The 19,786-nt window shown below is 59.1% G+C and overlaps 1 protein-coding gene across 7 annotated transcripts; it reads right to left on the minus strand.

Annotated features, from left to right (window-relative positions):
- Positions 1-1,830: 1,830 nt before the first annotated feature.
- On the minus strand, positions 1,831-18,026 carry FHOD1 (formin homology 2 domain containing 1). Of its 7 annotated transcripts, none has more exons than XM_063167923.1 (24): positions 17,832-18,026; positions 11,728-11,834; positions 11,534-11,598; positions 10,161-10,228; positions 9,969-10,074; positions 9,506-9,600; positions 8,974-9,085; positions 8,787-8,881; positions 8,555-8,698; positions 8,222-8,436; positions 7,958-8,068; positions 7,641-7,664; positions 6,914-6,967; positions 6,333-6,499; positions 5,229-6,082; positions 4,820-4,972; positions 4,496-4,678; positions 4,111-4,230; positions 3,797-3,958; positions 3,506-3,696; positions 3,241-3,433; positions 3,008-3,161; positions 2,746-2,922; positions 1,831-2,244 (listed from the first exon to the last, which is right to left on the minus strand). In XM_063167923.1, the coding sequence occupies exons 1-24, from the start codon at positions 18,015-18,017 to the stop codon at positions 2,162-2,164; spliced, it is 3,819 nt and encodes a 1,272-aa protein (XP_063023993.1). In that variant the 5' UTR covers positions 18,018-18,026; the 3' UTR covers positions 1,831-2,161. The 7 variants fall into 7 exon arrangements, with proteins under 7 accessions (XP_063023993.1, XP_063023992.1, XP_063023994.1 ...); XM_063167922.1 differs by lacking the exon at positions 17,832-18,026 and adding an exon at positions 11,923-11,979; XM_063167919.1 differs by lacking the exon at positions 1,831-2,244 and having other exon boundaries at positions 2,282-2,922.
- Between the last annotated feature and the right edge of the window lie 1,760 nt (positions 18,027-19,786).

The following is a 19,786-nucleotide window of genomic DNA, read 5'->3' on the forward strand; positions in this document are numbered from 1 at the left end:
GGGGGAGCAGGGTGCAGCCCCGCCGGCTGCCAGCCAGGGGAGAACAAAATGAAGCCCATTGTTGTTGGCGAGTCGCTGAAGAGCGGCGGGACACGGGGCATCCTCTCGGGACAGGAAGCGTCCCTTAGGGTGGCCTCGCCTGCGTGTGGCCACCGTGCCCCCTCGTGGCAGCAAGGCACAGCTCGTGGTCCCGGGCCGGCTGGGCAGGAGCCACGCAGGCATGGAGGCACGGATGGGGATGGAGGAAGGAATGGAGGTGCTGGGTGCCATGGGGTGCCCTGGCAGGGTCGCTTCATCCCACCTCGAGAAGCCCACTGGGGGTGCAGCACCCCAAGCCCATCGCTGTTGATGCTGCCTAAGGCCACGTGTGTCCCAGGTCCTCACCAAGCCTGTCTGACTGCCCCAAACCCCCCTCAGCTTGCAAAGGTGCCTCCAGCATCCTGCCACCCCCTCTCCTTCTCAGGGGTCACCCCTGCTGGTCATATTTTTGGCATAAACGACTTGTGCTGAGGCCAAGCCAAGCACTTCAGGCGCCGCTCAAGGGCAGCGTGTGTCCAGGGCCAGGCTGGGAATCCTGGAAATAACACCAAGGCTGAAAAGAAAAAAAAGGTGGAAAAACCCAAACACAGTCCCCTGCACCCTGCCTCAGTTTTCCCCAGCAAGCCCTCAGGAGTAACAATCCTGGGGCTGTGACACATGCAATGTCATTTTAGGTACCTGGAGTAGGTGCAGGGGGTCAGGAAGATGCTTTCTCAGCCCCTTCTCCTTCCTCCTGTGGCTCACTGTTACCTGTCATAACCTCTTTGTCCTCTCTTTGCAGCCCCAAGTCAAGCACCCAGAGGCCAGGAAAGCCAGACCATATCTTGAGGCACTTCTGGGACACTTGCAGCTCTCAGTGTGGCATCTTGCTGCTTTCAGGGCCACTCAGGAAGATCTCAGACACTGCAAACTGGGGCAGGCTGGCATGTCCAGCCTCGTGGGAGAGGAAAAACCCTGGGCAGATATAGCCAGGAGGAAAAAGCTGCCCTGCCCCGTGGAGTTTTTCTTCATTCCTTGAAGGCCACAGGGACCTGCTGTGCGGGATTCAGGGCTGGAGGCAGCGCCAGGGCAGCGCCAAGGTGGAGCTGTCGTGATGGATGATGTGACACCATTCCCAAATGCCTCTACCACAGGTGAGAGTGCCCAGAGCACTGGCAGAGGGGGATCCTCAGAAATGGTACCCACTGTGAGGAGCATTGCACCCTTTGTGGGGTTTAACCTGTGTCTGGCATGGCATGAGCCACACTGGGACAGGAGGTGGCAGGAACATCTCCCAGGCTCCCATGGGGACAGGCAGATGCTGGCCTTGGTGCATTTACAGGAATAGGCAGCCTGTCTTTGCCAAGCACTGGTATTTCTGACGCTTGCAGCTGGGGAACACACGGCTGCTGTGCCCTGGACCTGCTCCTAGAGGGGAACAACCACCCTGCCTCTGACCCAGGTCTGGGTCTGGCTAAACCCCCCAGGAGAGGTTTGTAAAGGAGATGTGAAGTGTGAGACAATTTTACTGTGCTCTGGCCTTGTGCTTGAGCCACTGCTCCTGTCCTTGAGTGTGCAGCCTTGAGCCTGGCAGCAGTCCTTGCTCCTTCTGGAAAAGTCCCCCAGCTGTCCTGGTACAGAGGGGATCATGCTGTTCCCAGAGGGACAATGATGCCTACAAACCACAGGGCTGTCTGAGTGCTTGCCCCAGGCAGCAGGGTTGGGTTTGCAGGAGAAGGGATACTGGCTTGGCCAGGGAGGGAGTATCACATCATTCTGGCCTCTCAGGTACAGAAATAAGGGATGCTGGCAGCATATCAGATCATTTTATTACCACAGCAGCTGTGGGCCAGACCCAGTTCCAGAGGGCATCTGAGTCCAGCCCCTTGACCGCTCTAATACTGTTGAGAAGATGAACCTCAAGCCTCCAAGCACAAGGTGCTGAGCGTCCTCCATCCCGGTCGCCATGGAGCAGCTCTGGGGCATCACTGCCCTTCTGCTCCCTGCGCCTCTGGGAGCTGGAGGCCAGCAGGGAAAAGTGAGGCGAGGCCAAAGGTGCAGAGCGTGCCTTTCCTAGGACCGCAGGGGCTGCCACCACGTCCTGCCCTGGGGTTGCTGGCAGTGGGGAGCAGCCAGAGCCCCCTCAAATCTCCATGCCAGGCACCTGCCCCAGGCCCAGGGCCCGCACCAGCTCTTCGGTGAGGCCGCTCTTCAGCGTCCGCCGCACTGCGGGAAGAGCAGAGTGTGGCACTGCCAGCGCGAGCAGCACTGGCTGCCAGAGTCCCCACACATGGGGGCCTGCTCAGGCAGGGACAGGGTAATGGGGTGCACTGGCATGGACTGGTCTCAGGGTACATCCTGTCTGGTGGGCTCAGCATGGCAGGTCATGGGTGGCCCATGGGGAAGGAGCCAGACAGGGCATGGGAACAAGGACACAAAGGACAGGGGACACAGCACAGAGACATGGACATGGAACAAGACAGTGACGGGGACAGAGATGAAAAGTAGTATGGGGATTGGGCAGAGCCTGGGAAGAGAGATGGGACAGGGCATGGCAATAGAGACAAAGAGATGGGAAAGAGTAAGGAGACAGGGATACAGAGCTGGGAAAAAGCATCTGAGCAGGGACACGGACATGGGACAGAGACATGGAGATGGGACAGTGTACAGGAACAAAACATGGAAGAGAGATGGAACAGGGCATAAGGACACAGGGATGGGACTTACAAGACTTCCTATTGCCTCGGGACCTCCTGCGCTCCTTGTTGGGGCAGGGTCGGGGGTTGGGATTGTGTGTCACCGATTTCACCAGCTGGTCCATGATTTCATCTGAAGCATCATCAGGTGAGCTGGGAACATCCTCCTGGGCTGGAGAGCCGTGGGTCGGGGTGCCATGCCCTGTTCCTGCATGGGGACAATGAGGATGCTGGCACCAGTTGCTCCCAGCCAGCTGGGCATGTCTTGAGTTCCTCAGCCATCCTGCTCCTACCCTGGCTGGCTCGGCTGCGGCGGGCAGGGATATCTGTGGGGGAGGTCAGCACAATCTTCATGCACTCGTGACCCGCTTCCATCTGCTCCCTGGGGCTGCTGGACACCACGGCAGGCGGCAGAACGGCCTCGGCAATGCCGGAGAATTTCTCAGTCTGCAGTGGGAGGAGAGGTTGGTGTTGGGGACATGGTGGGCATCACCTCCTGGTGGCACCCAGGTGAGTGTCCCCGTACCTCGGTGATGAGCCGGCCCCGGGTTTTGTTGCGCTCGCGGTGGGCGGCGCGTTTCTTCTGCTGCAGCAGCACGCGCTCCCAGCAGGTGCGGTACTCCAGGGCGAACTCCTGCAGCAGTTTGCAGATGGATGTCACCTTCACATCCCGCACCGCGCTCGCGGGGTAGCCCAGGTACAGCAGGAAGGAGTGAAACCTACGGGAACATCAGTCACGGAGGGCCACCAACAGGACTGCAAGGTTCCTGCTGTGTCCCCAAGCCACCAACCTGTTGAGGACACGCCTGTGCACCACCTTCAGGACGATGATGCGCTGGGTGCTGTCCTTGAGGAACTCTGTCAGCTTGGTCTTCAGCACTGGCTTGGTCTCATGCTTGGCAATCACCTTCAGGTTGTGCCAGGAGGCCCTGCACCTCCGTTCTAGCTGCACCAGGCTGTTGGCCAGCTCTTCAAAGTCAATCTGGAAGAGTGAGGTGTCAGTCCTTGGCCATGCTGGTGTAGCTAGGCAGCCACAGGACCCACAGCCTCCCCCTGCCTGGGTGTCACCTGCCTTGCCTCACCTTGGCGGAACGGGTGATGGAGGCAATTTCTGAGTAGAGGTCAGTGGTTTCTGGGAACTTCTCTAACACCATCTGGCAGAGATGGTAGAGCAGGGACTGCCGGTGCACTGTGTCCTTCACTTCCGAGACCTTCGCCAGGTAGCCGAGGTCAAAGCCTCTGCTCTGAAACCCAATGGACTCAGCAGGGACTCTTGTCTCTAATCCAGCAGACCTCCAGTCTGCAGATCCACTGGGTCCCCACCAGCACCTCCCAGCTCCCCACAGACCCTTCTAGGTGCCCACAAACCATGGCTGGTCCTCACCCTGCTCCTCACCTGGGAACCATTCAAGAAGTTGCCCATCGCCAGCAGCGTGGCCAAGATGCACTTGAATGTGTGATTTCTGGCCAGCTGCTCCATGCCTACCTTCAGATCAAAGAGCGGCTCTGCGATCTCCTGGGTGAGGGAGAAGCAGGTGAGATCCCTTGGCCACCCTCTCCCTTGGGAGCTTCAGCATTCACCCACGAGGACAACCACCACCTGATCAATCCAAGCCCTTGCTTGCCTTGGGGGTCTGCAGCCCATCCCCAGCCATGCTGGGGCACCTCCCATGTTTGGATATGACTGGTTCTCACCAGAAACATGCTTGGCTCAGTGCTTAGCACTGCTGGGGTGTCAGCAGTGGGAGGGCAGAGGGGAGATGGGGTACATGGCTCCCTACCTGCTCCAGGCTCTCATAGTCCAGCTTGAAGGCCCAGAGCTGGAGCCTGGCTGTGAGGTCACTGATGGAAGACAGGGAGAGCAGGAACTGCTCTGCAGAGCCCAAAGGCACATCAGGATTGGCCAACTGGGCCTCCTGGATCTTCTGTTTTTCCTCCTCGGTTGGGACCATGGTTAGGATTTTCTGCAGCAGGGAGAGAGGGATATGTCAGACTCCATATGTAGGATGTGTCACCCCAGGCATTATCGCATGGATGCCTCCTAGCCTGGGGAAATGACCTGCTGAGGACCTCAGAGGAGTTGAGCCTGCTTCTCTTGTGCTCACCTCAATCCCTTCCTTACTGACTGCAAACTCATCAAAGTTGAGCACGGCTGTCTTGATTATATGGACGGGTGGCAACACAGTGAGGCCAATGTTGATGGCGTTGCTCCTCTTGGGATCCAACACCACCACCACCTTCTTCCCATCAATGGCTTTCTGCAAAGAGGGCAGGATGGGTGGGGACAGCCAGGCAAAGGGCTCACCTTCATGAACTTATGAACACAGGGAACCAAACACAGACCAGGCAGTGAGCCAAACCAAATCTGTGCACTGCCCATAATCATTCCCACTGAGCCTCCAGGCTTCTGGTGCCCATCCTTGAGATAGGGTAGGAGTAACAGGATCCCCACAGGAACTCACAGCCTTCCTCCCACCCCTCAGTGCCCCTCGGCCAATGGGTGCCCACTGGTACCTTTGAGGTTGGCGCTTCCTTTGACCGTGACTCAAAGAGATGCTCCAGTTTCGCAGTATTGACCTCGACATTCTGCAGGGATGCCCAAAGTGTCCCCTGGCCAAACCTGCCACTTCCCACAGTCCCATCCAGCTGCTTCAGCTCCTTCCAGAAGAGCTTCACTGTCCTCTTCTTCTTGGCCTCGGAGGGGCCATCTGTTGTTGAGGGACCTGGCAGCCCCGGTGGGGGTGGGCAGCCAGGGATGGCAGGAGGTGGAGGTGGTGGAGGTGGTGGGCAACCAGGGAGGGCAGGAGGTGGAGGTGGTGGGCAACCAGGGAGGGCAGGAGGTGGAGGGGGAGCCATGAATGTTCCAGCACTCATTGCTTCAATGCCAGGATGGAGGAAAGATCCATTGGTCATTGGCCCCGTGTCCAGGATGTCAAAATCTTCTTCATCCCCCAAGTCAGTGAAGTCCATGTCCTTGATCTTCAGCTGCACAGGGACGGTCTCCAGGCGCTCCCATGTCAGCTCTGTGTCCTTTTTGATGGGCATCATTCCAGTGTTCTCCAGCTTCTGTGTGTGGGTCTCATCATCTATGCTGGACATGGCACGTACCAGCTTGGCATGGGTGCTGGCTACTGGCCCGTCTGGAGCCCTGCCACAGGGCCAGGCACTCTCCTGCTCCTGGCTGCTGCTTCCCTTGGTGTCCATCTCCACTTCACCCTGGATCTGGGGGGATAAAGGCATTTCATGGAGCACCTTCTCCCTCCCCGACTCCGAGGAGCCCTTGGCATAGAGCATGTCCAGCATAAACTTGGTGTCAGAGGAGATGGTGCTGCAGGAGTCAGTGATGTCAGATCGAGGCAAATGAGACCCTGCAGGGAGAGAGGAAGAAGCTGGAATAATCTGCTTGGAGGGGGCAGGTAGTGCTGGCTCACTGCAGAGTTGGAGTCCTGCTCTGCAGTGAGGTGTGCTCAGATGCCAGCATTTTGAGCAAGGAGGTACAACCATCTCCTCCAGGGCTCTGTGTGTCACAGACGCAGGGATGGGATGGGGACTGAAGGGCCACTAATCCCCACCCAGGGACCCAGATGAGCTGGGAACACACACCCTGGCAGCACCTACTTATGCTGGGTGGCTCCACCCTGGGGTCAGAGGTGCTGTGGTCTTTTTCCCATGCAAGAGCAGTAGGATGCTCCAGTGTAGTATCACTGAGGACATCGAGCCGTCCCTTGGCCATGGAAGAGATCTTCTCCTTCTGGGCTGCAGCCAGGTTCTCCAAAAAGCGAGCTCTGCAAGATGGGGTGGATGTTGGCCAAAAGCAAAGCAGGGATGGGGACAATAGGGACAACCAGCAAACCACGCCATGCCACACTGCACAGCCAGTCCCACAGCACAGAAACCCCCTGTGCTGGCCACACCACATTAGGGACACCAAGGATTCACCCTCCTCTAAGCCCTGCAGAGAGGGGTGATGGCCCCACAGCTGTGCCAACAGGGTGCTGCTGTCACCAGCTGGTCCCAACAGACCTGGTGCTCACTGCAACCCTCATCCAAAAGCTGCAAAACCCAGGAGGGCACCAAGGCAGAGACTTGAGGGCATGATCCTGCTCCTCATGCCCTGTGTGGCCAGAGCCCAGATACCTCCAGCCGGGTACCACTCCAAGGAATCGCATGCCTGGAGACACACGCATGCCTCTACTTACTCAAACTTCTTCAAAATAGGCTTGTCCTCATGCAAGGAGGGGGCCTCCTCCCGCCTGAGGGAAAACAGGGGTTAGCCCCCACTGCTGGCAGTCCCCTGGGGCTCGTGCATCCTGCACGCACCCCCCTGGCAGCCCTCCAGCATGGAACCCTTGCCCCATGGCCCCAGGGTTCACAGGGAGCCAGGAGAGCCCTGGCAAGTCCCCTCTGGCCCAGGCACCACGTGGCCTCGGGTGCTGGAGAGATGGGACATTGTCCATCACCTGGAGCAGCCTGTGCCACCCCCAGCAAGGACACCTCACCCCAAAGCAGGGATCAGAGTGTGCCACATCCTGTGGGGTGATGAGGGAGGGTCTTGGGGTCTCACAGGTAGGACTTGAAGGGGAGAGGCAAGGGATGGGGGCAGCAAGGTGAGTGCAAGTGACTGCTCCCCCAGAGCATCATAGGATAGGGCAAGGGAAAATTAATAGGACATTAAGCTGAAAGAGAGTAGGTTTAAATTGGATATTAGGAGGAAATTCTTCCCTGTAAGGGTGGTGAGACACTGGCATAGGTTGCCCAGAGAAGCTGTGGATGCCCCATCCCTGTAAGATCAGGCTTTGAGCAATCTAGTGGAAGCATTGGAACTAGATGATTTTTAAGGTCCTTTTCAACCCAAACTATTCCAGGATGTTATGATTCTGTGACCATGCTGGGAGGGAGCATGCACGTGCAGAGCCAGGCACTTACCAGACAGGGGCAGTTTGGTGCAGCCTGCAAAAGGAAAGACAGAAAGAGTGGGCAGAGGAGAGGGCAAGCTTGGGCAGAGAGGAGAATGGGGAGCTGGAGCAGAGCTGTGCATGCCCAAAGGATGCCTTGGAGCCCCTGGCTGGACCCTTTGATACCTGCTGCCCCTTCATACATCTCTCCAGCTCCAGTGCCCTCCCAAACTGTTTCCCCCCAGGGAAAGGCAGAGTGTGCCCTGGGATGGACACACCTCACGCTCCTGGGAGCCCACCCTGCTGCCCTGGGCACCTCCATGCCCCCAGCCCCCCCTGGCTCCTTACTTGTAGACACTGCGCTCTCCTGGGCCCGGGGGCTGCTCCTTCTCAGCCGGGGGGGAGGCCAGGGCCAGCCGCACGCTGGATGTGCTGTTGTAGATGCTGGTGGGACAGGGTCTGGAAGGAGTTGACAGGGACTGAGAGCAGGTCCCACAGGACTGCTCTCCACCCTGGCACCAGCAGTGGATCCAAGTGCTGCTTATGTGGCATCTCGGTGTCTTCACCATCCCAGGAGCATCCCCACCACAGACCACCTCCAGCTGCACTTACTCTGCTGGGCTGCTCTGTGCAGGGATAGGCAGGTTGTCCTCAGCTGGGGGCTCCTTTGGAGTGTCAGGAGACCCCAGTAGTGGCTGGGCATCGGCACTGGGATCCTGGGAGCCGCCCTGGGATCGCCACCCACGCCGGCCCTCATCTGTCCTCCTCCGCTCTTTGCGTCCCCCTGAGGGCGGCTCTTCCACATCATCCTCCAGCTTGAGAGCACTCTGTGGAGGGACCAGGGGCATGGCACCGGGCACAGCAGCATCCCTGCCACCCCATGCACTCAGCCTCCCTGCTGGAGGCAGGTGGCACGTGGCCAGATCCTTCTGGAGCCCCCCTCACCTCGTAGATTGTGAACTGCTGCTTCAAGTCGAGGTCGGTGCCCTTGCTGCCCAGGTACTGCTGCACCACCTGCTCCATGCCCTGCTGCTCCAGGCAGTCGGTCACATCATAGAAGGTGTCCTGGTCTGGGAGGGCTGCCAGCGTCTGGGCAGAATCAGAGGGATGCTGCTGGCACTGGGGTGACCCACACTGAGCCCCAGCAGGGTGGCACCACGGGGACACCCCCACAGACCTTGTTGATCAGTGTCATGGTGAACACCAGCAGCTCCGTGTCAGCCCCGTTGCGCTGGTCCAGGATGGCCATTAAGTTGGACCACGGACAGGCACCTGGGAAAAGAGGCATGAACAGGTGACATGCAGGCTGGGAGGGGACACTGTCCCCCAGCAGGGACCTCGCAGGAGGCTGGAGCTGCACTCACCTCTGGCCTGGTCCACGGCATTGACGGCGCGGATGAGCAGCAAGGCGTTGGGCTCTGTGTACTCCACAAACACCAGGAGCAGCTTCAGGGCCATCTTCACCACCAGGCGAAACTGGGACAAGGGATGGCAGCTGGGACAGCAGCAGTGACAGGGGCCTGCCAGCGTGCTGCTGGGGCACTGTGGGGTGGCTGTGCCCATGCCCCAGGACTGGGAGCTTTGCCGTGGGGCTGGGGACTTGCAGCTGTGAGCTGATGGCTGAGAGGCACTGGGAAGGGACCTGGAGCAGGAGTGTCTTACTCAAGCTCTGTGCATGGGAATGTGGTCACATCAGGATAGGGAGGTCTGCAGATCCTGCGTGACTTCCAGAAGGCTGGGAGCAGGACCCAACACAAGCAAAGGTACCAGGGTACCAAGCCCAGAGGCAGAGAGTGAAGCACATCCTCTGAGGGATGGTTCAAGGGGACAGCCACAAGCAGGGAAGAGGATGCAGTGGAGGGCACAGGCAGTCCCCCAAGAGCAACAGGCACTCACTGGGCTTCCTGAGAGCGTGTACAGCCACTGGACAGTCTCGTTGTGGTTGATGACACCCAGCATCCCATCCACGAAGAGCATGATCTGGCTCAAGGCTGCAAGGCAGAGAGTGGGCAGGCTGATGGTGCAGCAGGCAGGGGTTGGGAATTTCCATCCCTGCACAGCATCACTGCAGCAAGAGCAATGTCTGGCTGCTGGGAAGGCAGAGCAGCCCTGGCAGACTTTGTGGCTCACCCACCCTGAGTGCCAGCCTTCCTCCCTGGGGACAAGCACGGAATCCTGGAATGCTTTGGGTTGGAAGGGACCTTAAAGACCCATTCCAACTCCTCTGCCGCAGGCAGGGACACCTTCCATTAGACCAGGTTGCATAAAAGACCCATCCAACCTGGCCTTGAGCACTTCCAGGGATGGGGCATCCACAGCTTCTTTAGGGAACCTTCTCCAGAGGTGCCCAAATACCAACCCCGGAGGATGTAATTCTGGTAGTTCTGGTCAGCCTCTGTCCCCACTTTGATCAGGCACGTCAACCCCTCCAGGTTCACAAACTCTGGCACCAGGTCCTTGTCCTCCTGTGGGGAGAAGGCCAAGGGTTACTGCAGTGTGGCAGCCAGCCCTGGGGGAGCCCCTGTCCCCCACCACACCAGCATCCCCTCACCTGGAAGAGCTGCTTCAGGGAGAAGAGGGACCTCCGCAGCTCGGGCCCCCGTGAGTTGTACAGCTTCTCTGGGAGGCAAGGAGAGATGTGGTGTGAGTGGCTCACTGCTCAACTGGGGCTTCCTGGGAAAGCCCCCTCATCCTGACTTATCCTGATCCTGATCTCTGTGCCATCACCCCAGCACTGCCCTGGCTGTGGGACACAGTGGCTGGGAGCAGCTGCTCTACCACAACTACATATTTCAGCCCTCCCACTTTCCTATTTCCTTTTTTTTTGCCCTCTTTTTCTGACCAGCAACGACACAAATATCCCCTCTGGTTTCCTTTGCAGAACCTAAACAGGAACACAGGCAAGAGGTTGAGCTACTTTTAGCCATCTCTCCCTGGGCACAGCCATACCATGGTTCCAGAGTTCCCAGCAGCCCCAGGGCTTGGGAAAAAAACACAGGATGGGGCTAGGAAAGGCAGTAGTGTGACACAGGTTGCTCAGGGACAGGACTGTCACTGGGGTGGAGACTATGTGCTTATGGGGGTGTGCCTGCAGGCAGGAGCCAGCGTGGAGCAGCCAGGGCATTGGGAAGCTGGAAGGCACCAAGGCCATTGGGAGCCAGCACTTCCCACATGCAAAAACTGAGTTAGCCACACATCCCAACTTATGTGGGTCAGGCTTACAGCTGCAACAAGCCAAAAACAAGATGTCCAAGTAGTCCTCCAGATATGCCCTGTAAAACACAGTGTCCTGGCAGCCTCCTCCACTTGCTTATCAGCTTGTCAGAGCTGGGAGGGAAGGCAGAGCTGCTGGGAGGAAAAGCAGAAGAGCTCAGAGCTCAGACAGAGCCTGGGAACTGCTGGCAAAGAGCACGACCGTGACCCTGACCCTGCGCTTCCTGCCCCTTCCTGCATGGTTCAGCTGCAGCCCTGCACAGTCAGCTGATGCCCATCTGGCATCACTCTGCTCAGTGCTTGTTTTCCTCCTGCCAAAGACAAAAAAAAAGGCTTGAGACTCCTGAATATTTTGCAGGACCTCAGAGCAGGCTGCCTGAACCATGGCAGCACTTTCTGCTGCGCAAGAGCCCTTTGTTTATGTCTTCACAGCTATATTTAGAGCTTGCCTGAGTGACCCAGAATAACTGCAGTGGGTGGTGGGCTCCCAGCCCAACAGGCCAAAGTCCTGATCTCTGAGGATGGAGGGGATTAACCCAGCGGGTACCCCCAGGGACCACATCCCCTGATCTCTGGGAGGGGTTATGGGGTGGAAGCAGCCCTCTCCATCACAAAAACCCTGGCCAGAACTCACTGCAGGGGCCAAACCTCCCCCATGCAGGGCAGTGGAGCTGCTGGAGCAGGCTGGAGGAGGGAGCAGCCCCGACTCACCGATGATGGCGTGGACTCGGACGGAGAGCTGCGTGCGCAGGATCAGCGTCGGCCGGCGCCCCTTCCTGAGGTGAGGGAAAATGTGCTGTGAGTGCTGCAGAGGGACCACCCCAGCCCTGGCTCCTTGCCCATGGTGTACACACACCTGTGGGTCCCTGTGTCACCACAGGGCTCAGGTACCCCATGTGCCCTACCTGACCTCCTCATAGAAACCCTCCAGATCATCCTTCTGTTCCAGCAGGGATAAGTCAAGGTCCAGGTAGTGTCCAGAGGGTGAGATCTGCAGCGTGCAGTCCTCCAGCTGGGGATGCAGACAGCGAGGCTGAGTGCCCATGCCCACCCCAGCCCTACAGGCTCCCAGAGCATTCCCAGGTCACCCTCCCACTCACACCAAACTCAGTTGGCAGACACATCCTGAAGCAGGGTGGCATGTCCCACCTGTCCCCGGCCACTGGCTCTGCAGGGAGATGTCCCAGCACCTTCTGCCTCAGCCTGGTGCTGATTGTGGAGAAACATGGAGCCCCAGGCAGGAAAAGGCTGAGTGAGGGCGGTCCTGCCAGCACTGAGCTCCTTGGCAACCCCTGGGTGGGAACCATGGCAGGAGGCTGATTGGCTCCCTGGGGCTCCCCTTAGTCAGCAGGGGCTCAGCTGGGGCAGGATCCATCTCCTCCCAGGGCTGGCAAACTGCCCCTGCCTGCAGGGACTGGGTCTGAGGGAACTGTTGGGCACCCAGCCCAGGCAGGGACCCCCCAAAGCAGTGCAAATCCCTGGGATGTGCCCTGGCTGACACACCCTCTGACTCAGCCCAGAGCCACGTGGCGTCTTCCATCAGAATTTGGATAAGCACAGCCCTGAGACAAGGCTGGGGCAAGGGGCACCTTCCCAGAAAATCCATGCACAGCACCCATGGTGCACAGCACCCACAAAGTCCTTGAGGTACCCTGGAGCCAGCAGCACCCCACAGCACCCAGCCAGGTCTTCTGGGACATGGCAATTCACCCTCAGGGCATGAGCAGAAGCAGAGGGAGGGCAGTGCCAGCACCCTGCACATCTGGATCTGTTCCTAAAGCACTTGCAACTCCCCTGCCCCACCCTCTCCCTGCTCAACCCATCTCCAAGGAACACATCTGCAGGGCAGGAACTGAGGACTGGGGATAAAACCCCATTATTAAAACTGCTCTTGTGCAAACAAGAGCAAGCAGCAATAGGGGAGAGAAGTGGGGATCCATCAGCCATCTAAAACCCCACCTCAATTTCAACCCCAAATTGCAAAAGCTCCAAGCACAGTGTTGTGGCTGAGGAGCTCAGATGGGAACAATCACAGCTTCTCTGCCTTTCCCATCAATGCCTTTCCCCACTGTGGCCCTGGAGATCCCACTGCAATACTGGGTATGGCTCCTGTGTCTCACTGGGATTCCTTTCCATGACATTCCCATCTCCTTGCATTGATTGTGCCCAATCCCAGCACAAGCTCACACATATGAATTCACGGTGGGTGTGACTTTAATACCATAGGGTAAAGTCAAATGACACATGAATTGAAGTCATTAACTGGGCAATTTGGCAGGGCACTGTTGTTGGGTTGGACATTGCTGGCCATGCCAGCCAGCCATGGCAATGTGCAGCAAACACAGGCTTGGCAAACACAGCACCTGGCACTGGGCAGGCACTCCTGGCTGCCAGCTCTGCCTTGACAGCATGAGTCCCTCACACTGACCCCACACAGGGTTTGCTCACTGGGGAATGCTTCAATTCCTCCCCTGGGACAGGCTGTCCTGCATCCCTGCATCGACCTGGACATCCCTGCATCCACCCAGCCAATCCCTGCATACTCCTGGGCATCCTCCCTATCTCTGTATGCTCCTGGCCACCCCTGCATCCCCACTGGCACCTCTGCCAGCCTCCTGGGCATCCCTCAGGCATCCCTGCATCCACCCAGGCACTCTAAGTCAGCAAAGAGCAAATCACCCCAGTACAAAGCCCTTGCCTTCTCTGGGCTGCCACAGCCCCAGCAAGCCAGAGTTAACATCCCCAGCTCCTCTGGGGCTGCTGACATGTCCCAGCTGTGGGGGGAGGCCAAGCCCCTGGGACCTGACCCCGTGTATTTCCCGTGTGAGCTTGGCAACGTTTCCCACTAGGGATGCTCCAAGCCCTGGGCCTCCCTGGGGATGGGGAGAGGCCGTCCCAGGCTCCTGCAGCCCTGCCAAAAATCCTGGGCAGCACTTCCACACCAGGGAGCAGCAGCTGCCCCAGGGCCAGGGGTTATTCAGACAGGGGGTTTATATGGTGTAGGATCAAGCTGAGGTCTCAGTGTCATGGTGCTGGGGACAGCAAGCTGGGGTCACAGGCTACTGACAGCTCCCAGTGCAGGGTGGCTCTGATTCATCTGTCTCCGGCCTGGTAAACCATTACAAAATGAGCCAGACTTTGAGGGAAATGGGGATTGATGGCAAAGCAGAGCTGGGAGAGGAGAGTGTCCCACGCTCACACATCCAGCCCGTGGCTCCTGGGAGTCCCAGCCACCCTGCAGCAGGATGGATGGCCTTCACCCATTCACAGGGAGGCTCTGGGGTCTTGCTGAGGACACCATGCTCGTGCCAGCCCTGATGTGGAACAAGGACCCACAACCTGGAAAAAGATTCTGTCTGTGTTGAATGCCCCATCCCTGGAAGTGTTCGAGGCCAGGCTGGACGGGACTTGGAACAAGAGGTCTGATGGAAGGTGTTCCTGCCCATGGCAGTGGAGTGGAACAAGATGATCCCTTTAAGGTCCCTTCAAATCCAAATCATTCTAGGATTCAGTGGGGGTGTGTGATGGAAACCTCCTCACCTTCAATATGGAGGCAGCATCCATGCACAAACTCACACTCCCCACCACAGCATAACATTTTCCTGCTCACCCCTATCACAGCATCCCCGCACGCTCCAAGGCCAGGCAACAAATATCCTCTTTATCTGTCAGCAAAGGAAACACTTTTACCACTTTTACCCCCTTTCTAACACTTTCTTTTTGCAGTAACCACAATTTCTCAGCATCGCCGCAGCTCTTCTAGAAAGGCTGTGGGGAAACTACAGGAAAAATATATTATTTAAATATAGTAGCAGTTAAACACAAGGCACTGACAGTTCAGAAAGCACTGGCATCACCAGCTGCTGCTCTTCCTCCCAAAACACACAGGGGCTGATGGTTTATAGAGTTACACCAGCCACAGAACTCACCCCAACCCTAACCTCAAGCCCAAGCCCAGCCAGGCACGTTCACCACAGTTTAGCTGCAGGGTTAGGAGGGGTGTCCTTTGCCAGGGCACTCAGGTGCTTGGCAACTCCTGCATGATGGATGGCAGCAAGTGGATGAGAACACTGCCACTGCCTTGTCATGGGGGCAGGAGGGATCTCTGGAGGTCACCCAGAGCTGGCCCAGAAGTGCCAGCTCGCTTCCCTCTGGAAGCTCCTCCAGCTGGGCTCATTGCTCATTAACAGATCTCCTGCTGTTTACCAACAGACCTGTGGCAGTGGGAGGAGCCCAGTGCCAGGCAGCAGTTGGTGTCCTGGAAAAGCCATGGCATGAGTGCCTGGCTGCAGTTCCCTTCCTGGGATCCATGCAGGGATGGTGTTGGGAGCTGGGGAGTGCTGGGGGCTGCTGAGCACCAACACTCAGTGCTGCTGCTGGCCCCTCCTCACTGCTTTCCTACCATCCAGGGGTGAAGTGGGGCACAAACCCTCACCAAAGCCCTCCTCCAGCCTGTTAGGAAACAGAGGCCAGCGGGGCTGTGGGATGGGGATTGCTCACTTCACACACAGAGATTGCCCCACCGGCACCTCTATTGAGTACAAGAGCTCTCAGCAAGTTTATGGCACCGAGGCCAGTGAACTGTTTGCTCTTCCCAGATTTCCGGGGGAGGAAGGAGAATGCAAAGCTCTAGCCTGATGGGTTTTGCAATTGTTTGGAAAAATCCCCAGATTCAGAGGTGAGATAGTGCTCTAGGGAGCCGCGGGGGCATTTGGGGACTTAAAGGACAGCCAAAAAAACCTGCCCTGTCAAAACCTGCCTGCAGAGGTTCAGAGAATGGCCACTCCCTGCCCAAGCATCACCCAAGGGTACTAAAAAAAATGCTGGAAAGCGGAGAAGATAGTATCAGCCTGGAGGCAAACAATGCAGCAGCAGCAAACAAAGCAGGAAGGTATTTCCAAGCACAAACACTTCCCGGAGAGCATGAAAAAGTCATCAGTGACAGGTCCTGTTCAGGGAGAGGAAGCACCAAGGGTGTCATGGGGCAGGACAGGCTATTCAAGGCAGTGATGCTTGCACCAGAAACCTCTTGCTCATCATCTCTAAGCTGTTCCCAGCACAGGGAGCTGCTTAGCTGGGCTCAGCTGCTCTCCCATGGCAGCTCATCCCCTGGGTGCCTGCGGCTCAATCTTCCTCCAACTACGAGGGTACCATAGCCCAGCTCCCTCCTGGCTGCTGCACTCTCTTCCAGTGCTCCGCAGGTCCAGGCATGCTGCCCAGCAGGACAAACCTGGCACCAGGCATTCCCAGTTGAACTTTTCTACAGCCAGTTCCTTGGGAAAAATCCGAGTGTTCATTTACTAATTTTAGGGCGGTGACTAAGGGAGCTGAGTGCTACCTGGCACAAAAGGCACCAGGGGAGGCTTTGGCTGGTCATGCCAGGGGAACGACATCTGCGTGGCTCCAAGGGTGCCAGCTCTGAATTTCAAACTGAGCTGGGTGCCTTGGGAGACTGACCTCACTCCACAGGCTGTAAATCCCGGTGCAGGAGGCTCCCAATGAGCACATTTGCTCGTGCAAACCCCAGCCAGCATCCCAGCTTGTCAGGTGGGACATTCTGCAGCCCTTGCTGCCTCAGAGAGCGCTGTGTGGTAAAGGCAGCATGGTTTATAACCTATATAATCCAGAAATCTGGTTTATAAGCCCAGAGCAGGATCCAGGCAGTTCACCTGCAATTTCACCAAGGGTTGTGGGATGATACAGGAAACTACAGGACAAAAAATATCCAGAGCTTGGATTAGCTAGAGAACAGAGCCTGAAATCGCAGGATCAACACCCTTCTGCTGGGCACAGGACCTCGCAGCGCTGCCGCCCTCGGGAACGCAGTGTCCAGTGTCCCCTCCCCCTGCCCCTGCCACCATGGCAGCGCTCCGGGCTGGCGATCCCGTTACAGCCAGCTCCTGCCCAGGGAGCACAGCACACGCATGAAATTTGAGTTTGCTCCATTCGTCATGTCTCCAAGCTGTTTGTTCCCAAACAAACTCCCTTTAGTCACCGCCTAAAAATCCCATGACGGCGACATGAGACGATGCTTCTTTGCTCCAAGAAAAATGAAAAAAGGAATAAACGGGAGGGTTCTTTGTGGTGCAGGCAAAGGTCTCAAAGTGATCCCCTCTCCCCTGGAAGGCCAGCAAGCTCAGTGTCGGGCACAGCGAGCTGAATTTCCCTCTCCTGCTGCTCCATCTCTCCGCTCTAGCTCTGAGCAGAGCTCTCCCCAGCCAGCCGGGGTTCCTGCCTCTCTTCCCTGCACTCCTGAGGTGCTGAAAGACCGAGATGCTCAGTTATTGCCAGGCTCTGCTGGATCTCGCGTTCCTGAGGAAGAAAACAAGCCTGTCCCCATCCTGAGAAGGATGCTCCGAGAGCATCACGTCCACAGGAGACAGGCAGGGAGGGTGCCCTGTCTCCCGTGTCTCCTCCACTTCCCAGCCCGAGCCAGACTCGAGGACACACAAACAAGACACGGTGCCTCGCTTTACATTCGGCCTCCTGCCTTCCTCCCAGCTGAAGGAAATTGCTCAGCGTGCATTTCCGTACTGCTCTCCGCTGACAAAGCTGCCGCCGGAGCGGTGAGATGAGGGGCTGGCGGCTCTCCGCCCCCACCATCACCGCCCCGCGCTCCAGGTGCCGCAGCGAGAAGCAGCACGGGAAGGGTCCCAGGCGGAGCCCGTGCGCTCCGCTCCCGGTTCCCGGCGTGGAAGGGCGAGGCCGGCGGAGAACACGCTGCCCGCCTCAGCCCCGACCGCATGGGGATGGACGCCTGCCCTCATCCTGCTTCCCCCTGCCAGGGTTCCTGCATGCTCTGAGCAGCACATCCTCTTCCTCCCGCCGACTCATTGGGGCCGGCCGAGGCTGGCATCTCCCGCCGGAGCTCATAAACCCGCCGTGACTCACACCGGCAGCGCTGCCGGGGACACCCCGTCCCATCCCTCGCCCCCCGGTCCCCCCTAGCCAGCCATCCCCACCCCGAGCCCCGCACGGTGCCTTCCCCGCCGTCCCCGTCCCCGCTCACCGGCAGCGGGGCCCCGACCAGGCGGTGCAGCGCGGGCAGCTGCGCCCCCAGGGCCAGCGCCTCCTCCACGGCGTAAACCGGGGCTCGTCGGGGCTCCGGGAAGCTGCCGAAGGCGAAGGGATCCCCGTCCTCCAGGTACTGCACCCGGCATGGCACCGTCGCCTCCGCCGCCTCCACCAGCGCCATGGCCCCGCCGCCGCCGCGGCCCCGCGCGCACCCGGGGCGGACACGGGCTCGGCCCGGCCCCTCCGCCCTCCCCGTCCCGGGAGCGGCCGCTCCGCGCTCGGCTCTCGGCGCTCGGCGCGCCCTCCCGCGGGCCATCCGGGGAGGATGCTCCGGGCACCGGGATGCTCCGGGCTCTGGGGGGCTCCACCGGAACGCTCTGGCACCAGGTGTGTCCAGGATGGATGGTTCGAGCTCTGGGGGGCTCCACCGGAACGCTCTGGCACCAGAGGTTTCCAGGATGGATGGTTCGAGCTCTGGGGGGCTCCACCGGAACGCTCTGGCACCAGGGTGCTCCAGGATGGATGCTCCAGGCTCTGGGGGGCTCCGTCAGGGCCCCGGTATCCAAGATCTCCAGACTCCAGGTTGCTCTGGCATTAGGGGTGCTCCAGGCCCTGTGGGGCACCACTGGGAGGCTCCAGGGTGCTCCAGGCCCCATGAGGCTCCAGGCTGCTCCAGGGGACCAGGTGGGTCGGGTCACCCCAGGTGAACTGGAGCAAGGATGGGCAGCTGGGCTCCATCTCCCCGTCCTGGGGCAGGGGGGAAGCGGCACAGGATGAGCTTCCTGGATCCAGGAGTGTTGTGGTGCCGCTCTGGAAGTGGGGAATACTGAGCTCAAACTGCCAAGCAAAGCTTGTGTAAAACCCATTTTACTTTCTTTTTGACAGATTACCTGGACAATGACAATGATCAGATGTGATGGAGTGGTGGGCAGGGAGCTTTCCCCTTGCTCCTGCCTCCAGCCTGCATTCCCCAGGTTCCCCAGCCGTTGGCTTCTCCTGGCAAACATTTGCAGCACATTTGTACCCAGGCAGAGAGATGAGAGAAGGTGATGCCACCGAGGCTCTCAGGGGAGTGTCCTGTGGCCCATTCCTACCTGGCCAGAGGGCTCAGGCTGGCACTCAGCACCTGAGAGTGCCCATGCCAGAAGTCTCACTCTGGCTAAGGTGTCCTGTCCTGTCCTGCAGGGACACAGCTCAGAGCTGGCTCTCCATGGAGCACTCTGCCAGTGTCCCTTCTTGCCCCCTGCCCAGCATCCCACCTCTCTGGGCTGCTTGGGCACAGCTTACTGCCCACCCAGGACATGGAGTGTGAATCTCCTGGACTGGGAGCCTCAGGAATGGGGGGTGGGAGATGGGGCCCCTCCCAGGCGTGGTGGATGGCCTAATCAGCAAGCAGGAGATTTTAGGAATATCTGACAGGGGCTGAGGAGGGAAAGGGGAGACAGAAATTTTGGGGGCCCCCCATGGGTGTTCCCAGGCTGGTGCTCAGGCAGCACCTGGGGCAGGGGTGGATGGTTTCAGCTGGGAAGGGGCCGGCTGGGAGGAGGGAGGGGAATTTGCTGGGTGCGTGAGGACTAAGCCGGGGTGGGGAGACTCAGGCAAAGCAGAGGCACGGGGGGAGGGCACGGGGGACCAGGGCCATGCAGGTGGCACCGGGACAGTTGCAGAGAGGACTGAGAGGGGGACAGGGGACTCGCATGGCCCAGGGGGCTCCGGGAGCGAGCGGATGAGCTGGGATGGAGGGGAGGGGGATGCAAGGGGTGAGCAGGGGGGTGCTGGGCTCCGGGGCCGTACCGGGGTGCCGAGGCGCGGGGCGGGCCGGTGCCGGGCGGGGCGGGGCCCGTGGCGTGGGGCCCGGGGGCCGTCCCGGCGCATCCCCACGTGCGCGTGACGCGGGCGGGGGCCGGGACCGGCGCCGCGGCGGAGCGGAGCGGCGGGAGCGGCGGGGCC

This window comes from Melospiza melodia, chromosome 13 (genome assembly GCF_035770615.1).
Source record: "Melospiza melodia melodia isolate bMelMel2 chromosome 13, bMelMel2.pri, whole genome shotgun sequence".
In the NCBI taxonomy this organism is placed as follows: Eukaryota; Metazoa; Chordata; class Aves; order Passeriformes; family Passerellidae; genus Melospiza; species Melospiza melodia.

What these genes read in the sequence shown, in the direction of transcription:
- FHOD1 (XM_063167919.1), bottom strand. Translation starts at nt 18,017, where the DNA reads ATGGCGCTGGTGGAGGCGGCGGAGGCGACGGTGCCATGCCGGGTGCAG. An exon ending in CCCTGAAGCAGCTCTTCCAG is followed by an intron (nt 10,075 to 10,160) that starts GTGAGGGGATGC and finishes TTCTCCCCACAG; the next exon opens with GAGGACAAGGACCTGGTGCC. An exon ending in CCGCAGCCGAGCCAGCCAGG is followed by an intron (nt 2,923 to 3,007) that starts GTAGGAGCAGGA and finishes GTCCCCATGCAG; the next exon opens with GAACAGGGCATGGCACCCCG.